Source organism: Jaculus jaculus, chromosome 17, assembly GCF_020740685.1.
Source record: "Jaculus jaculus isolate mJacJac1 chromosome 17, mJacJac1.mat.Y.cur, whole genome shotgun sequence".
In the NCBI taxonomy this organism is placed as follows: Eukaryota; Metazoa; Chordata; class Mammalia; order Rodentia; family Dipodidae; genus Jaculus; species Jaculus jaculus.
Window position 1 is genome coordinate 34,886,728 of NC_059118.1, and position 14,315 is coordinate 34,901,042.

The 14,315-nt window shown below is 39.1% G+C and overlaps 2 protein-coding genes across 2 annotated transcripts in view; both read right to left on the reverse strand.

Moving 5' to 3' along the window:
* Slc9a9 (solute carrier family 9 member A9) overlaps positions 1-14,315 on the reverse strand; it is a 631,054-nt gene that overhangs the window by 139,645 nt on the left and 477,094 nt on the right. The gene's annotated exons all lie outside the window — the stretch shown is intronic.
* On the reverse strand, positions 12,204-12,667 carry LOC123455581 (NHP2-like protein 1). The gene has a single exon (XM_045136925.1). The coding sequence runs from the start codon at positions 12,665-12,667 to the stop codon at positions 12,281-12,283; it is 387 nt and encodes a 128-aa protein (XP_044992860.1). The 3' UTR covers positions 12,204-12,280.

Below are 14,315 nucleotides of genomic sequence, written 5' to 3' on the forward strand. Positions count from 1 at the left end.
TCGTTATGTGCGAGGAACACAACCTCATCATGTAAAATATCTGCAAAAGTCAAGATTGGACATTGACCAAAAGGGGTATAGGTAGGACCCACATTTAAAGCCTATTATAGGTCCTCTATACAGTAATCTAAGAGGGAAGTTAATTCAATCAAAGTCAGTGACAAGCAAGACACTCTGTGTGTGTGTGTGTGTGTGTGTGTGTGTGTGTGTGTGTGTGTGTGTATGTATGGAGTATGGAGCGATATCCTAGAAATGATCCTTAGAGTTATATTTCCAGAAGGCTCAAGGTTGATGGAAGTTTATGTACAATAAATTCACAGGGAAGTTTAAAATACATACAGAATGTAAAATTCTGGTACTTGTTTCTGAACCCCCCACCCCACATAGGCTTACCCACTAGCAGGGTAGGTTTTGAGAAAGCGGTGTCCCAAATCATGACCTTTCTCAAACTGCTGATGCCTGGCCTTCTTTGGAACACCTTAAAGCTCTCCACATTCCATTGAAAATTAGACTGAAACGCAAGGACTTAGGAAAAGTCAGTCTCAGACGTGTCTTAATACAGGTACAAGTGATTGTGTCTGTTATTTTTGGGAGCAGAGAGAAGTAAGAAAAGCACAAGGTCACCAAAGACATTGAGAAATGGCTCCATACACTATGGATGTAAGAGAGGCAGAGGCTGAAAGGAACCCTACTATAGAGAGTCTGCCCTGGGTAACATCCACCCACTCAAAGCATATGGCGCTTGGGAAGAGGCTCTAAAGTTAAGGTAATACCGTATACTTTTGCAATTAAAAACAACAACAAGAAAGATCTATAGCCCATTTCTTTAAGTTAGTTATTGAACAGCATTTGCAATGGTGTTATATCATAATTTGTAGCAGTAAATCTGTGGCTGCTGGTTATCCATCACCAACATTCTGCAGATGCTATGATACTATGAACCATGGGGACATAAAACTTAAAAAAATAGTCAAAGAAGGTCATTTCACCAGCACTAATAAATCACTCAGATTACAGTTAAAATAGCTGTGGGATAAAAAATGGAAGCCAAAACCATTATTTAACCAGTTTATAGACCATATGATGTTATGAATAATTAATATTCAGATTTATCAGATATGTAGACATTTACATATATATCATACACACATATATTTACTTTTATTTAGCTATTTTTCTTTTTTTTGAGGTAGGGTCTTGCTCTAGCCCAGGCTGACCAGGGTTCAGTATGTAGTCCTCGACTGGCCTCAAACTCATGGTGATCCTCCTACCTCTGCCTCCCAAGTGCTGGGATTAAAGGCATGTGTCACCACACCTGGCTATATTTACTTTTTAAATAAAAAAGTTAGTCCAAGGGAAGTTAAATCAGAATATTCTTAAATGTATAATCTTATATTTTATTAAGTAAAAGTTTACATATATAAACATAGGGCTGGAGAGATGGCTTAGCGGTTAAGCGCTTGCCTGTGAAGCCTAAGGACCCTGGTTCGAGGCTCGGTTCCCCAGGTCCCACGTTAGCCAGATGCACAAGGGGGCGCACACGTCTGGAGTTCATTTGCAGAGGCTGGAAGCCCTGGCGCGCCCATTCTCTCTCTCTCTCTCCCTCTATCTGTCTTTCTCTCTGTGTCTGTCGCTCTCAAATTAAAAAAAAATATATATATATATATATATATATATAAACATACATATATATAAAGTTAAAGTATTTTAATTTCATAGGGGCTATGTAGTAGAAGAGATAATGGGTAAGTTAGGAAGCTGCTAGTACATGACTCATCATAAGAGAAGAAAATTATTTTAGTTTCTTGCTGGGAGGGATTAAATCAAATCACTAAAAAAAAGCAATCCTTTTCTCTGCTCAAGCCAACTGCTGTTAAGCATAGGGCCAAAATGCATGCATGCACATGTCTATATTAACATAAAATGGAATGTGTAAGCATTAAAAAGTTAATGAATTCATGCTTAATGCTACAATTACACTGAGAAGTGAACTTTTATTTTTAGAATCAATATTTCAAAAATCTGGAAAGTGAATGAAGAACTAGTGAAAATGCTATGAGGATGCTGTTTTCTGGTAGCTGAGGAAGAAAAGATGAAAGGAATGGGTCAAATCTGGCTGTACAACAGGTTCTCAAATGATCACAAAGACCACAGAAAATGCACTGTATGGGAACAGAATTAGCATCACTTTGTCAGGAAATGAAATAATGACAGCTAAGTGGATGCTCACAGCTAATGCATCGTTCAGGCTTTTCAGCCCTTCGTTCCAAAGATCATGATGACACTTTAAACAACTGCTGCATGTGAACGGATGTTTTTGCTGACACACTATCTACATCTGAAAGGTAAATGTTAAGAATAGTGGATTCTTTCATTCCTTCCTTCCTCCACTCATCCTTTCATGAATTGTTGGTTGATGATATCTAATAACAATTGAATTCTAGGTGCTTTGGAAAATATGTTAACATTTTTGAAGAACTTACACTGAATTTTGTTAAACCCAAGATAGCATCAATGATAAGATACTATTATGTGTTAGATGTGAGTACATATTAAGTACTTCCAAAAACAAAATCATTGCTAATTATTTTCGGGACACACATTGATTATAAGACATCCTTAACTTCAGAATTGTTAAGATAAGAAAAAATGTGCATTTGAAATCAGTGGGATATGCTCACAAAATAATCAAAATTCAGGCTTCAATAGCAAAACTTGACTGCTAACCTACCAACCTTTGAGTAGTTCATGTATGGACAGTATAAATACATACACACACACACACACACACACACACACACACACGCACGCACGCACACACATATATGTTTGGAGGTTCATGGGGGAAAACTTGGAAGAGGTGTTTCTAAATCTTTAAAAAACTGTTCTGTTTATGCTTGAATATTTAAAAGGTAATCCATCTCCTTTCTTAATTCTATTGTAAACGACTATTAAGTCACTTGGCAAAACATGTCAAGTCCAGAGTGAGGTAGGAAGGCTTCCTGTCCTGTGGGGCTGTGTGAGGGCTGGGCATGGGTGGCCTCTGCGGGCATTCTGAGGACGCTGGCTGCCTGGCTGTCGTCATGACCTTGGGTGCAATAACCAGCTCATCACCATTTTCACAGTTCCACTCCTGCATCTTTGGGATCTTTGCTGAACTTTGCCAACTTCTCCTCTACACCTGCTCTCTGTTCCTGAACACTCGTTCATGCTCTCCATGCTGGTTAACCTGGATCGCGTCAGTTTTGTTCTCTTAGCCTTTGGCCCTAGACTGATTTGTCCAGTAGGAAAAAGTGACAAGAAATTGGGAGGGGAGAGGAGAGTAAGATAGGTTACTTGTTCTTCAAGATCCTTCCCTCTTGCTAGCTGACCAGGATTGTCTGTGTCCCTCTTCTTATGCTTTGGTTTCTAGTAGGCAACCATCTCTAGGCAGCTACCCTCCCAGGGTCCTGTAAATATTCTCCTTTCCTGCCCTTTTGGGACTCCTTCTCACTGAGTATAGCCTTGTGGAAGTACCTATCCCTTGCTTTTCTTAAACCAGGCTGCATATTTCTAAATATTTCCCACGTTAAGTCTCTTTGAATTACTCAATTTGAATGTGGTACTTTTCCTTCTGCCTGAACACACATAACTGCAAAAAGGCTTGAGTTAAACTAGAAACTAAGTTTGCAAGAGCATGAAATTTCTTAAGGGACCCTTCAATGTAATAAATCTGACATTGACATAGTTTTGTTTCCAGACTTAAAGTTGGAATTGGATTTTTAACTGTTTCTCTGAAATGCATGACTAATCATGCCTGGCTTGACATAAATTACTCCCAGGTCTGGGCCAGATTTTCATAGAGAATCACAGGTACGTTGTGAACAATGGCCGATGTTGTGGCACACTTAAACAGGAAGAATGCAAACAGTGCAGAGCAGAACCCACTCCCTATGGCCAAGGGCAGCATGTGTTTTATTACATGCCGCCTCTTGGGCTGTGAATTCCAAGCAGCTGCTCAGAGTTCCCAGATGTGTCTCCAGAAGGGAAGCAGGTGCTGCAGTGATGCCTAGCGGAGGGTTTCAGAAGCTCAGGTGGAGCTATCCAGGTCTTGCTGGCTTTCCTAGTGAACCTGGGGGTACTTTTCCTAGTGAATTTGGGGGAAACTGCTCATTTCATGGGGAAACACTGGGCTCAGAGCTTATATAGAAGGGTCTCAGATTTTCTGCTCCTGTCACATCGAAGAGAACCCGTAGGCCCATGAAGATGAACTAATTTGGGAGTGGTTACAAAGATGTTAGGTAATCAAACCAGGACTTCAGCTAGCTTTTAAATTTAGGTTGTTTTATTTTAATCTGGCATGTTGCCTATAATAAGAGAGTAGAGTGAGAGAAATGATAAAATTTAAAGAAATTTTTCAGTAGGAATGGACTTCTATAAAAAGAAAGATTGAACTGTCAAAACTAGCAAAATATACCTATGGCTCAAGACATTAATAAATGACAATGCACCATAAACTTGAACTTTGAAAATAATGTCGTTTCAAGATGACAGCTGATGTGTCATTTCTTAAACTATGCTGATTTATTTATCTTTCTGAATTTTTACTTAGCTAGAAGCTATTTGTATAATTATTTCTTTAATGTTTTTCTCCAACTTTTCTTATTTTCATTCTACGAGTGTTCACTTCGTGCATGTGTCTTGCAAGGGGCCTTGCTATTAAGTACATAGATATTTATAATTGTTGTATATTCCAAGTTAATTGATACTAAAATGTTCTTATTTGTCTCTCTAGTAACTCTTTTTGTTTCATGATCTATTTTCTTTGATTTTGTACCCTACTCCAGATTGCTCACGGTTACTGTATCATCTGTCTTTTTCCACACTGTTTCCCTTTGGTAGCCTTGCATCTTTGGGTATAGTTGGATCTAATTTTGTTTTTATACATCCAATCCAGTAGCCTTTGCCTTTTGACTATTTTGTTCATTCACATTTGACATTGTTTTATTTATATAGCTGGATTTACTTCTGCTACATTTGTTTTTCATGTTTAACTCTGTGTTGATTTTTCTGCTTGTGCTTTTGTATGTGGTGGACAGGCACGTGTGTATGTGTGTTTGTGTGGGGGGTACACAGTGTGTAGGGTACATGCGTGTATGCACATGGGAGCCAGAAGGACATTTGGTGCTTTCCTCAATAGTTCTTCACCTTTTTTTTTTTTTTTTTTGATTCATTGTCTCTCCCTGAACTCCAAGCTCACTAATTCAGCTAGACTAGCTGGCTTGAAAACCTCAGGGACCCTTCTATTTCTGGCCCTCCTCATCAAACCTGGCTTTACGTTGGTATTGGGGATCCGAGCTCAGGTCCTCCTGCTTGTGGTGAGTATTTTACTGTGAGCTGTCTTCACAGCTCCTGTTATTGAGTTCAAAATATATGAATATGTGGGGATGGAGACATGGCTTAGCAGTTAAGTGCTTGCCTGTGTTGCCTTAGGACCCCAGTTCAAGGCTTGATTCCCCAGTACCCACATAAGCACAAGGGGGCACATGCATCTGGAGTTCGTTCGCAGTGGCTGGAGGCCCTGGCATGCCCACTCTCTCTATCTATCTGCCTCTTTTTCTGTCACTCTCAAATAAATAAATAAAAATAAACAAAAATAAGTTAAAAATATATATGAATATCTACACACACACACAGCTATGCATATATTTGTGACTGATTGAGGGATGACAAAAACATCTTAATTTATCATACTCTGGATTTATACTAACTTAATTCCAGTGCAATACAGAAAATTCATTCTACTCGATTCCCTCCCCTTTGTGCTATCATTGTTATATGTATTCTATTTATCTGATGTGTATTGTTAACACAATTCATTGTTCTTGTCGCTTCATGTTTCTGATGTGTTTTTAAGCAATGAGAAAACATATGAGTTTTTATATTAATCTTTTTCCATACATTCACTTATTTGTTATTTTATTTACTTTACTATTTCTGTTACCCTTCATTCCTGCTATGGGTTTGAGTCACTGTCTCGTGGCACTCATTTGTTCCTGTAGTTCCCTTCCCTTCCTCTCCTTTGTGCTGTTTTCATCGAGTATATAGGTCCGTATCCTATAGGACCCACAATTCACATTTTTTCTCTTTTAAAAATATTTTATTTACTTATTTATAAGGAGAGAGAGAGAGAGAGAAAACACCAGGGCCTCCTGCCACTGCAAATGAATTCCAGACCCATGCATTACTTTGTGTCTGGCTTTCCATGGGTACTAGGGAATTGAACCCAGGCCACCAGGCTTTATAAACAAATGCCTTTAACTGCTGAGCCATCTTTCCAGCCCCCCCACAATTCAATTTTATAGGTGTTTTTGCAATTATTTTTATATTAAGAGTAGAAAAGAAATATCTGAAATGGTGCTGTATTTTGTGGTTAATGTACAATTACTTTTACAAACAAAACCTTGTTTTTCATTTGGACAAGATGATAGTCTGCTGTCACTTCCTGTCATCTGAAAGAATTTCCTCTTGTATTTCTTATAAGGAAGAAATGTATCAAAACAGCCTTTGTTTATCTGGGAAATGTATTTGTCTTCCTTTCTGAAAGACAATTTTACTGGACATTGAGTTCTTATGTGACAGCTTTTTTAAAAAATCACTTTATTTTACTCCACTCACTTAACTTCTTGAGTCCATTGATTCTGACAAGGAGAATTCATGAGATTCTTTATATATAAAAAATAGCCTTTTCTTTCTTGTTTTTGTGATTTTTCTCCTTGTCTTTTTTACATTTTGTGTACTATGTTTGGCAGTGGTGTTTTGTTTTGCCTACATGGAATTTATTAAACTTCTTGCATGAATAGATTGATTTTTATCATTCTATTTGGGAGTTTTTATCTCTCTTCCCCCCCCCCTCTTGTTTAGCTTTTCCTTTTTGTCATCTTGGAATTTCCATTACTCCATATTGATATGATGAATGATGCCTCAAAGGCCTTTGACAATTTGTTTATTTTGCCTCATTCTTTCTATTTTTATTTGTTTGCATATATATGAGCATGTTATGTGTGCACGTGAGTACATATATGCACATGTGTCCAGGTGCTCATAGGGATGAGAGATTGATAGTAGCTGTCTTCCTTAATTTCTCTCTACCTAAATTATTATTATTATTATTATTTTGGGTTTTTTGAGGTAGGGTCTCAGTCTAGCTCAGGATGACCTGGAATTTCTATGTAGTCTCAGGGTGGCCTTGAACTCATGGTGATCCTCTTACTTCTGCCTCCCAAGTGCTGGGATTAAAGGTGTGTACCACCACGCCCGGCTTTGACCTAATGTTTGAGTCAGGGTCTCCCTGGATACAGAGCTCACCAATTTGGCTAAGTTACCTAGCCAGCAAGCCCCAGGGATCCTTCTGTCTCCACTTCCCCGGGGCTGTGGTTACAGATGAGCACCACTGTGCCTGCCTTTTACGTGGGTGTTGGGAATCTAAACTCAGATCTTTATGCCTGTGCGGTAAGCTTCTGATACTTTCGAAGGATGTATCATCAGATTTGCTACTTATTTTTTCCAGTTCAAATCTATAGTTGAGCCTCTCTAGTTTATGTTTCATTTTATTTATCGTGCTTTCTTTTGATGCATGCATATGGGTGTATGTGCACATGTGTACATGTGCATGTGTGTTCTCATGCATCTTGGTAGACAGAGGGCAGCTTGGATGTTGATTCTCAGGAACTCTGTCCAACTATGTTTTTTAAATGGGGTCTCTAATTGGCCTGCAGCTCGCCAATTAGATTAGTCTGAATGGCCAGTGAGCTTCAGGGACCCTCCCGTGTCTACTTTCCCAGCATGCCGTTATGCCTTGCACTTTTACCTGGGTTCTGGGGATCAAACTTAGACCCTTATGCTTCTGTGTCATGTCATGCACTTTGCCAACTGAGCCATCTCCCATCCGCAGTTCTTGTGCCTCTTTATCTACAGAATTTCTACTTTGAGTATAATTTCTACCTCTATAATGATATTACATATTTGTCAGGTCACTGTTAATATTTTATTCCCTTGAACATGGTTTCCGTTAGTTTCAAGTTGTCTCATGGAGCGACTAGCTTCTGCTTAATGGCTTGTTGCTGAGGTTCCTGATTTTGATAAAGGGAAACACACGGATTCCTCCCTGCTTCATTCCAAGTACAGCCAGCCTTACCAGCAGGCCTGTGGCACAGCCGATGGCCCGTGTCACCTCTCTTGAATGGCATACTGACCCAGCAAGAAAATTCTGGAGATTATTAACATCCCTCTCTGGTGTGCTTCCCTTTCCTGGATTCTGTGTCTATAAGCAGAAGCTAAGGAAGATGGCAGTCCTCATCCTTCTGTTTGCCTCCTTTGTTATGACACATTTATCTATGAGTGGATATTGCGGTGAGGGGTTTTGCTCCTATTTTTGTGATCTTCTTTGTATATGATAGTCTATAACCTAGGATGGGAAAATGAGCATCATTTGTGTGTGTGTTCCAATGAATTCAATTAGGGTTACTTACAAGAGTATTGGTGAGGGCTTATTTGCAGTTATGGACCACTGAATAGAATCTTTCTCGTTCCTCTACTTCCTGGCCCTGAACACAATTATTAACTTTCTATAAATCTTTAGGGAAATATTGGCCTAGTATAGCTTCTGTTATACAAAACTGGAAGTGCAATGAAAAAAACTAAGTATTCTCTGTGACTGAAATCTGAGCAGTCACCTGCAGTAGGGCTTCCATAACACTAAAGTGAGTGTAGAGGTGTGAGAATGGATTTTAATTCACATGCCACAAAGGAAGTCTATAGCTACAGATGCACTGTTATGGTTTGAATGTAAAATATCTCTCATGGCATCATTCATTTGTGGACTGGGCCTTACGCTTATGTCCCAGCTGGTGGGACCACTGGGAGGTGGAACTTTGCCAGAGGAGTGTGTCACTGGGAACAGACCTTGGCATTGTAGTCTGGCCCTGCTTGCCAGCACCAGCTCCTCACTCTTTCTGCTTCCTCCCTGCTGATGTGACAAGATGTAATGCCCAGCCATCTGATTTCTCCATACTTTCCCCATCATGATGAAACTTCCCCTGGGAACTGTATTCCAAAAATAAATCTTTTTTTCCTCTAGAAACTGCTTCAGGGTAGGTGCTTTGGTCTAGCAATGAGAAGGTAACTGCTATATGGATATGTTAAAAAATCAGGGGAATTTAAAATAACAACTTAATAATGCATGTCAAAATCTTAACAAAAACAAGAATAAGCCAAATCCCAAGTGAGTAGTGGAAAGAAACAATAAAGCTCTTACATAAAAAAGACCATTCACCACTGCAAGTAGGTAATCTTTCCAAGAATTACAAGGATGGTTCAACATTATGAATCAATAAATGTAATTTATATATATACATATATATATATATATATATATATATATATATATATATATATATATATATATATATATATATCTCCAAGGAGACAGAAATCTCAGTAGTTGAAGAAACGACATTCGGCAAGTTCAATATCCCTTCAGGATGAAAACCCTGAAGAAACTAGGAATAAAAGAAACATGCCTTAACAAAGGTGATACACAATAAGCACATAGCCAATAATATACTCAGTGGGGCAAAACTAAAAGCGTTTCCTCTAAAAGGAGGAACAAGAGAAGGGTGTCCACTTTCTCCATTTTTACTTAGTATCATTCTTGACGTCTTAGCTTGAACAATAACATAACAGAAAAAATAAAATAGATATACTTAGGAAATGAAGAAGTTACCCTTACTTACAGTCAATATTATCTTGTGTGTAAGAGAAACTAAACTTATCATAAAAGTCTCATAACTGACACTTTTAGCAAAGTTGCAGGATACAAAATCAACACTCAGAAATCAGCAGCCTTCTTATGTGCCAAAAACAAACACCAGGAAAACAATCAGATTTACAACATAGTTAGTCAAATTTCTTGAAATGAAGTCACCAAGTAACTGAAAGAGCTCTGTCTTTAAGAAATCTATGTCCCTCAACAGATGAGTGGATAATGAAGATGTGGCACATTTATACAATGGAGTTCTACTCAGCGGTAAAGAAAAATGAAGTTATGAAATTTGCAGAAAAATGGATGGACCTGGAAAGTATTATACTAAGTGAGGTAACCCAGGCCCAGAAAGCCAAGCGCCACATGTTCTCTCTCATATGTGGATCCTAGCTACAGATGACTGGGCTTCTGTGTGAGAATGAAAATACTTAGTAGCGAGGCCAGTAAGTTAAAAAGGAGACATAAAGGGTAGAGAAAGGAAGGGAGGAGGATACTTAATAGGTTGATATTGTATATATGTAATTACAATGATTGTAATGAGGAGGTAATATGATGGAGAATGGAATTTCAAATGGGAAAGTGTGGGGGTGGGGAGGGAGGGAATTACCATGGGATATATTTTATAATCATGGAAAATGTTAATAAAAATTAAAAAAAAAAGCAAAAACAAGTTAAATTAAAAAAAAAAGGAAGAGAGGAAGGAGGGAAGGAAGGAAGGAAGGAGGGAGGGAGGGGAAAGAAAACATCCTTTCACCTGGAGCCATGTGCCTGGCAGGCTTTCTACCTTTCACAGGTTAGGTCAAGGGTCATGTCTGCTCAGGGACACAGGGAGCTAGACATATGGCCTCTGTTAATAAAACATCTACAATAGCAGAACACAACATTAAAAAAAAAATTAAAGCTTCTGAGCAGCAAAGGAAATAATTCACTGAAAGGACAGCCTGCAAGATGGGAGAAAATCTGATGGCTGTACATAACACAAAGAGTTAATATATACAATATATAAGGAACATTAAAAATCAAATACTAAATAATCAAACAACCTAATCAATAAATGGCCTAATGAAATACACAAGCCACTCTACAAAAATATGAAGCATATATGGACAACAAACATGGTAAGAATAATATCAGAAAATTCAAATTAAGACTCAATGCAGTTCAATCCTACTCCAGTTAGAATGGTTATCATTAAGAAAACCAGTAAAAAATGCATGTGAGGATGTGTATAGGAATATGAATTAGTCTCAGCCATTTTGGAAATCAGGTCCTCAAGAAACTAAAAATGGATCTACTATATGGCCCAGCTATACCACTCAATATTTACCCAAAAGACTCCAAGTCAGAATGTCACACATACTTGGATATCCTGTTTATTGCAGCACTATTCACAATAGTTAAGTTATGGAATCAGCCTAGATGTCTGTCAAGAGATGAATGATAATGTGTCTACTGGTACAATAGTGGCCTGACTCTTCTCTGATTGGATGTGAGGATTGTTTCATGGGAGGGGATGAATCCTGTTACTGCAAATCTAGTCAGATGTCTATGGCTGGGAAGGTCATAGGCCCTAGGGAGGAAGCAACTACTGTATTTTGGCTAAATGGATATGATGTGCTCATCAATTTTTCCACTAAATATTTATGCTTATACCCATAGGTAAGTGTTGTTCTCCTTTATTTATTAATTTTATTTTTTATTTTTTAAAAATGGAATATGAATATATTTATTAGGTTGCTCAAAAAATGAATGACACACTAGCATTCTCATGCGAGAGTACATTTGACGCATACGGTGGCAGCAAAGGGTTCCCAGAAGAAAGCCCCATTCTCCAGAGAGGGTGTTCCCGAGATCCTGTGTCTGCGCCATAGTCTTCTTAGAACCCTTCATTTACAACACCAGCTGATCCCTTTGTCCTTGACACTCTTCAAGACCCAGACTACCTTCCTTGACGACTGCCCCAGTCAAACCCACCCCAGCAACAGTCCTGCAGAAGAGCATCTCTTTGGCATGTTACTGCCCTGCGACCCTCAGTGGCACAGCTGGGGACTGGGTGAAAAGGTCACATAAAGCACACAGGAGTACATCAGGGAACGGCATGACACTTGCATGAGCCTCACGCCATCACAATCATGCGCTCCAAGTGGTCGATGTTTAGTCCCGTCTTGCTCTGCGCACAGGAAGGAGTTAGCGGATGAAAAGTGTAACAACTCTGGCTTAGTCAGGCTTTTGGTTCTTCCTGCTAATACATGGTAACATTCTGTTTGTTTTGGGCATTTGTTCATTTTTCAAAAGAGAGATTAAAGGGTGGTAGACTTTTGACACAACGAAGGGCACAAAAGTAAAAACCGTAAGACAAAAAAGCCCATGTACTGTAGTACATTATTGTATAAGAGAGCGGCTGAAAATACCATATGCTAACACAGACAATATGATACACAAGGGGGAGGGTGTCAGGGAATGGCCAAGGCCACAGGTTTAGACCAAGAGCCTTTCAATAGACTGCTGAATGGACTGGATCTGCTGCTTGAGCTGAGAGCCATCTTTGATGGTGACAGAACAGGCAATGACAGGCCTGGAGTCCCCACAGGCCCGGCCTAGGGCCTGCTTGGAACGCACAAACACATAGGGGACATTCTTGTCTTCACACAGAAGTGGGAGGTGCAGGATGATCTCCAAGGGCTCAGCATCTGCTGCCATCACAATGAACTCAGAGATGCCCCTGTTCAGTGTTTTGGTGGCTTCATTGGCTCCTTTCCAAAGCTGTTTGTAGTTACACGATTTCTGAATGAGGTCCAGTAGTTTCTTGGTGAGGTGGGCATCTGCCAGGGGATAGGCCTTTGGATTAACATCAGCCTCTGTCATGGCTGCAGTCGCTGGCCTCCCTTTTTTTTTTTTTTTTTTAATAGAAGCTTCTTTTTGCAGATGGTGGTCAGTACTGAAGAGACTCAAAGCTCATCAAAGTGCTGAGAATACATGACTATTGAGAGCTTAAAACTAAATAAAACATCCTTACACCTTCCAATGCTCAAAAACCATTGTGGAAGTGGTGGTAGAAAGAATATAGGAGCCAAAGATAGATGGGAATGTTTTGAAACAGTGTCTTCTGGATATGAGGTGGTTTTTGGATTTGTGACCTCATAGCAGTTGCTGTTATTTGTACAAGACTTACATTGGGCTCATCAATATTCTGTCAGGTCTGATGGAGGAAGGCAAAAAAAAAAGAGTACTTGGAAAGAAGGGTGTTGCAGTCAGGTTCGTTCGCACTGCTGGTAGAAATCACCCAACTGAGAGCAGCTTTTGGGAAAATAGGGTTTATTTTAGCTTACAAGCTCAAGGAGAAGCTCCATGATTGAAGGGGAAAATGAAAGCATAAGCAGAGGGTGGACATCACCCCCTGGACAACATAAGGTGGACAATAGCAACTGGAGAGTGTGCCAAACACTGGCAAGAGGACAGTGGCTATAAAGCCATAAGTCTGCCCCCAACAATACACTGCCTCCAGGAGGCATTAATTCCCAAATCTCCACCAGCTGGGGACTGGCATTCAGAACACCTAAGTTATATGGACACCTAATCAAACCACCACAAAGGGGTTTGATGCAAGGGGGATGTAGTAGTGGGGACAAATGAAGGCCATGGGGGGAGGTATGAACTACATTATGTGCATGTATGAAAACTGTCAATACAAAGTTTAAAAAAAAGAAAATGTGGTATACATGTACAGTGAATGTTGTTTGTGGGAAAACAGATACAACTAGAGGTCATCACTTGAAAGAAAGTAAAGCATAACAGAAAGGCAAATGCGAGTGACCTCAAAGTAGAATGAGACTATCCAGAGGAAGGAGCTGGCCTGACAGGGGAGAGGGGGAAATGGAGTGGGTGTGGGGGAGCAAACAGAGACAAAGTGTATGATACACTTGAGTGAAATTTGTTCATAAAATGTATTATGAATATATGCCAATACAAATTGTTAGATATTTCAATATTTTCTATATAACTTAAGATCAACTTCTAGCCACCACATCATTGTTTTTATTACTTTCAGCAGTTCATTAAGGAGAGGGTCTTCACGTTCTTCACAGAGAAATTCCTCAGACTCGCTCAGTTGTAGTTTTGTAAGCTTAGATTGATCTTAAGTAGTAGTGTCTGTGAAGTCATAACTCGCTATACTGGATATGTATTTAATGCTCTGAATCTCCAGTGTGCATTGCAGCTAATCTTAGTTGAGCTTCATTTTGGTAGTTCTACTTGTAACTATGAATATTTTATGACTTTTAAAATTCCTTCTTATAAATCTTCCAGAGCACTAATAGGAATCTTACTTATTAAAAACTAATACTCATTTTGTTTTATAATTACCACACAGGTCTATGGAAATCTTTTTGAAATATAAGACACACAATAAAATCTTAGTGATCTGTTTCTTGAAGAAATTTTCATCATTCTTGGAATTATGATATTGTTACCCATGATGCCAAAAGACCAATGGATAAGAAAACAAGACTATATA